The sequence below is a fragment of the Anoplophora glabripennis genome, unplaced genomic scaffold (assembly GCF_000390285.2).
Source record: "Anoplophora glabripennis isolate ALB-LARVAE unplaced genomic scaffold, Agla_2.0 scaffold1361, whole genome shotgun sequence".
Taxonomy (NCBI): Eukaryota; Metazoa; Arthropoda; class Insecta; order Coleoptera; family Cerambycidae; genus Anoplophora; species Anoplophora glabripennis.
In genome coordinates this window covers 30986-33377 of record NW_019419344.1, presented here as the reverse complement: position 1 = coordinate 33377, position 2392 = coordinate 30986, and the positions used below count along the sequence as shown (strand labels likewise).

Genomic DNA, 2392 nt, shown 5'->3' with positions numbered 1-2392 from the left:
ATGATTATGATTATGATTATGATTATGATTATGATTATGATTATGATTATGACTATGATTATGATTATGATTATGATTATCACTATCCCTATCGCTATCGCTATCGCTATCCCTATCACTATGACTACGACTACGACTACGACTACGACTGCGACTGCGACTGCGACTGCGACTGCGACTCGGACTCGGACTCGGGCTCGGGCTCGGGCTCGGGCTCGGGCTCGGACTCGGACTCGGACTCGGACTCGGACTCTGACTCGGACTTGGACTCGGACTCTGACTCTGACTCTGACTCTGGCTCTGGCTCTGACTCCGACTCCGACTCCGACTCCGACTCCGCCTCCGACTCCGACTCCGACTCTGCCTATGGCTCTGCCTATGGCTCTGACTCTGACTGACTCTGACTCTGCCTATGGCTCTGCCTATGGCTCTGACTCTGACTCAGACTCTGCCTATGGCTCTGACTCTGACTCTGCCTATGGCTCTGACTCTGACTCTGACTCTGCCTACGGCTCTGACTCTGCCTATGGCTCTGACTCTGCATATGACTCTGACTCTGACTCTGCCTATGACTCTGACTCTGACTCTGCCTATGGCTCTGACTCTGCCTATGGCTCTGACTCTGACTCTGCCTATGGCTCTGACTCTGACTCTGACTCTGGGTATGATTATGATTATGATTATCATTATGATTATCATTATGATTATCATTATCATNTGACTCTGACTCTGACTCTGACTCTGACTCTGACTCTGACTCTGACTCTGACTCTGACTCTGACTCTGACTCTGACTCTGACTCTGACTCTGACTCCGACTCCGACTCCGACTCCGACTCTGCCTATGGCTCTGCCTATGGCTCTGACTCTGACTGACTCTGACTCTGACTCTGCCTATGGCTGTGCCTATGGCTCTGCCTATGGCTCTGACTCTGACTCTGCCTATGGCTCTGACTCTGCCTATGGCTCTGACTCTGACTCTGCCTACGGCTCTGACTCTGCATATGACTCTGACTCTGACTCTGCCTATGACTCTGACTCTGACTCTGCCTATGGCTCTGACTTTGCCTATGGCTCTGACTCTGACTCTGCCTATGGCTCTGACTCTGACTGTGACTCTGGGTATGATTATGATTATCATTATGATTATCATTATGATTATCATTATGATTATCATTATGATTATCATTATCATTATCATTATCATTATCATTATGATTATCATTATGATTATCATTATCATTATCATTATNTGGGGATGCGGCAACTTTTACTAAGAATTTCTTTCTTTTTGAGAAGCCACTGAAAAAAGTTTCTAATATGGATTACGAATTTTCCCATTCATCGTACAAATAAAAATGTCACAAAACAATATCAGAAGCATTTAAAAAAAGCTACACATTTTATATTGTTCAAATACGCTTCTGAAATAGAAATTTTCTAATGTTGAGACTATCATGAATATGGTAACAATGACGAACTGATAGAAAAAGTTAGTTATGATTATGAATCTTGAAATGGTAGGTATATGAAAAACAAATAACATTAGGTACATACCTACCTACTGAAAAGTAATATAGTTATAATTTCTTCTACGCATGGTCAATATTATGTCTATCCTTTTAATAATAATAAATTATACAGCAGAAATAAGGATACAAAATTCTTTTATTTAAGCATACCTATACACATAAACAAATATAAATATTTGTACAAAATATAAAATAAACGACGTCTATTTCACTTGATTCATCCATATTTCAAATAGTTTTCACTGACTAAGTAGTTGCTCTTCAAATTATATCGAAGCGTATAGTTATTGTTCCATTTTCTTAGTTCTTGTCCCTTGTCCCCTTGTCTGTAATAGGTAGTGGGTATAACTATATTTAGGTAGATGTGATTCAAAATTGGAAATATCTTTACACATATCGTTTTAAACATTTTGCATCAATATTCATTATTTTATATGCAATTTACAATAACCACAACTGCACACACTACAAATTATCGCATAAAATAGCGTCAAAGTTGTGCAAAACCGTACTTATTTTATCAACTTCGACGTCACCTGTTACATGAGTGTTGTATAATAATGAAAAAGTAATATTAACGGTTGGTAGAAGGAAGCGCAAAAAAGCAAACGCCTAGGTGGGGCAATTCTGGAAGGAAGCCTAGTTAGTTGAAGTTAGGCAGTTGAAGTGAGAACAGTGTGCAGATAGGTAGCAAGACGATCGGTGGGCAGTGTGGCGAAATAGTGAAAAATTAAGTGTTTAACCGGTATTAATTAGCAGGTAATATTTTTTAAGTACTTTGTTGTTAATTGTTCTATGTAATCTTATGATTGTGATGGTTATAGATGTTTCATGATAATAATTCTTTGTATGTTTAGCTTT

General features: G+C 39.5%; 1 protein-coding gene across 1 annotated transcript in view; it reads right to left on the bottom strand.

The window, feature by feature from the left end:
- Window positions 1-1140, bottom strand: part of LOC111692758 (clumping factor B-like) — a 9153-nt gene extending 8013 nt beyond the window's left edge. The window contains exons 1-3 of the mRNA XM_023456869.1: window positions 580-1140; window positions 396-538; window positions 84-364 (exon numbers count right to left, since the gene is read on the bottom strand). Of these exons, the coding sequence (XP_023312637.1) occupies window positions 84-364; window positions 396-538; window positions 580-1140 (985 nt within the window). The remainder of the gene's footprint in view (window positions 1-83; window positions 365-395; window positions 539-579) is intronic.
- Between the last annotated feature and the right edge of the window lie 1252 nt (window positions 1141-2392).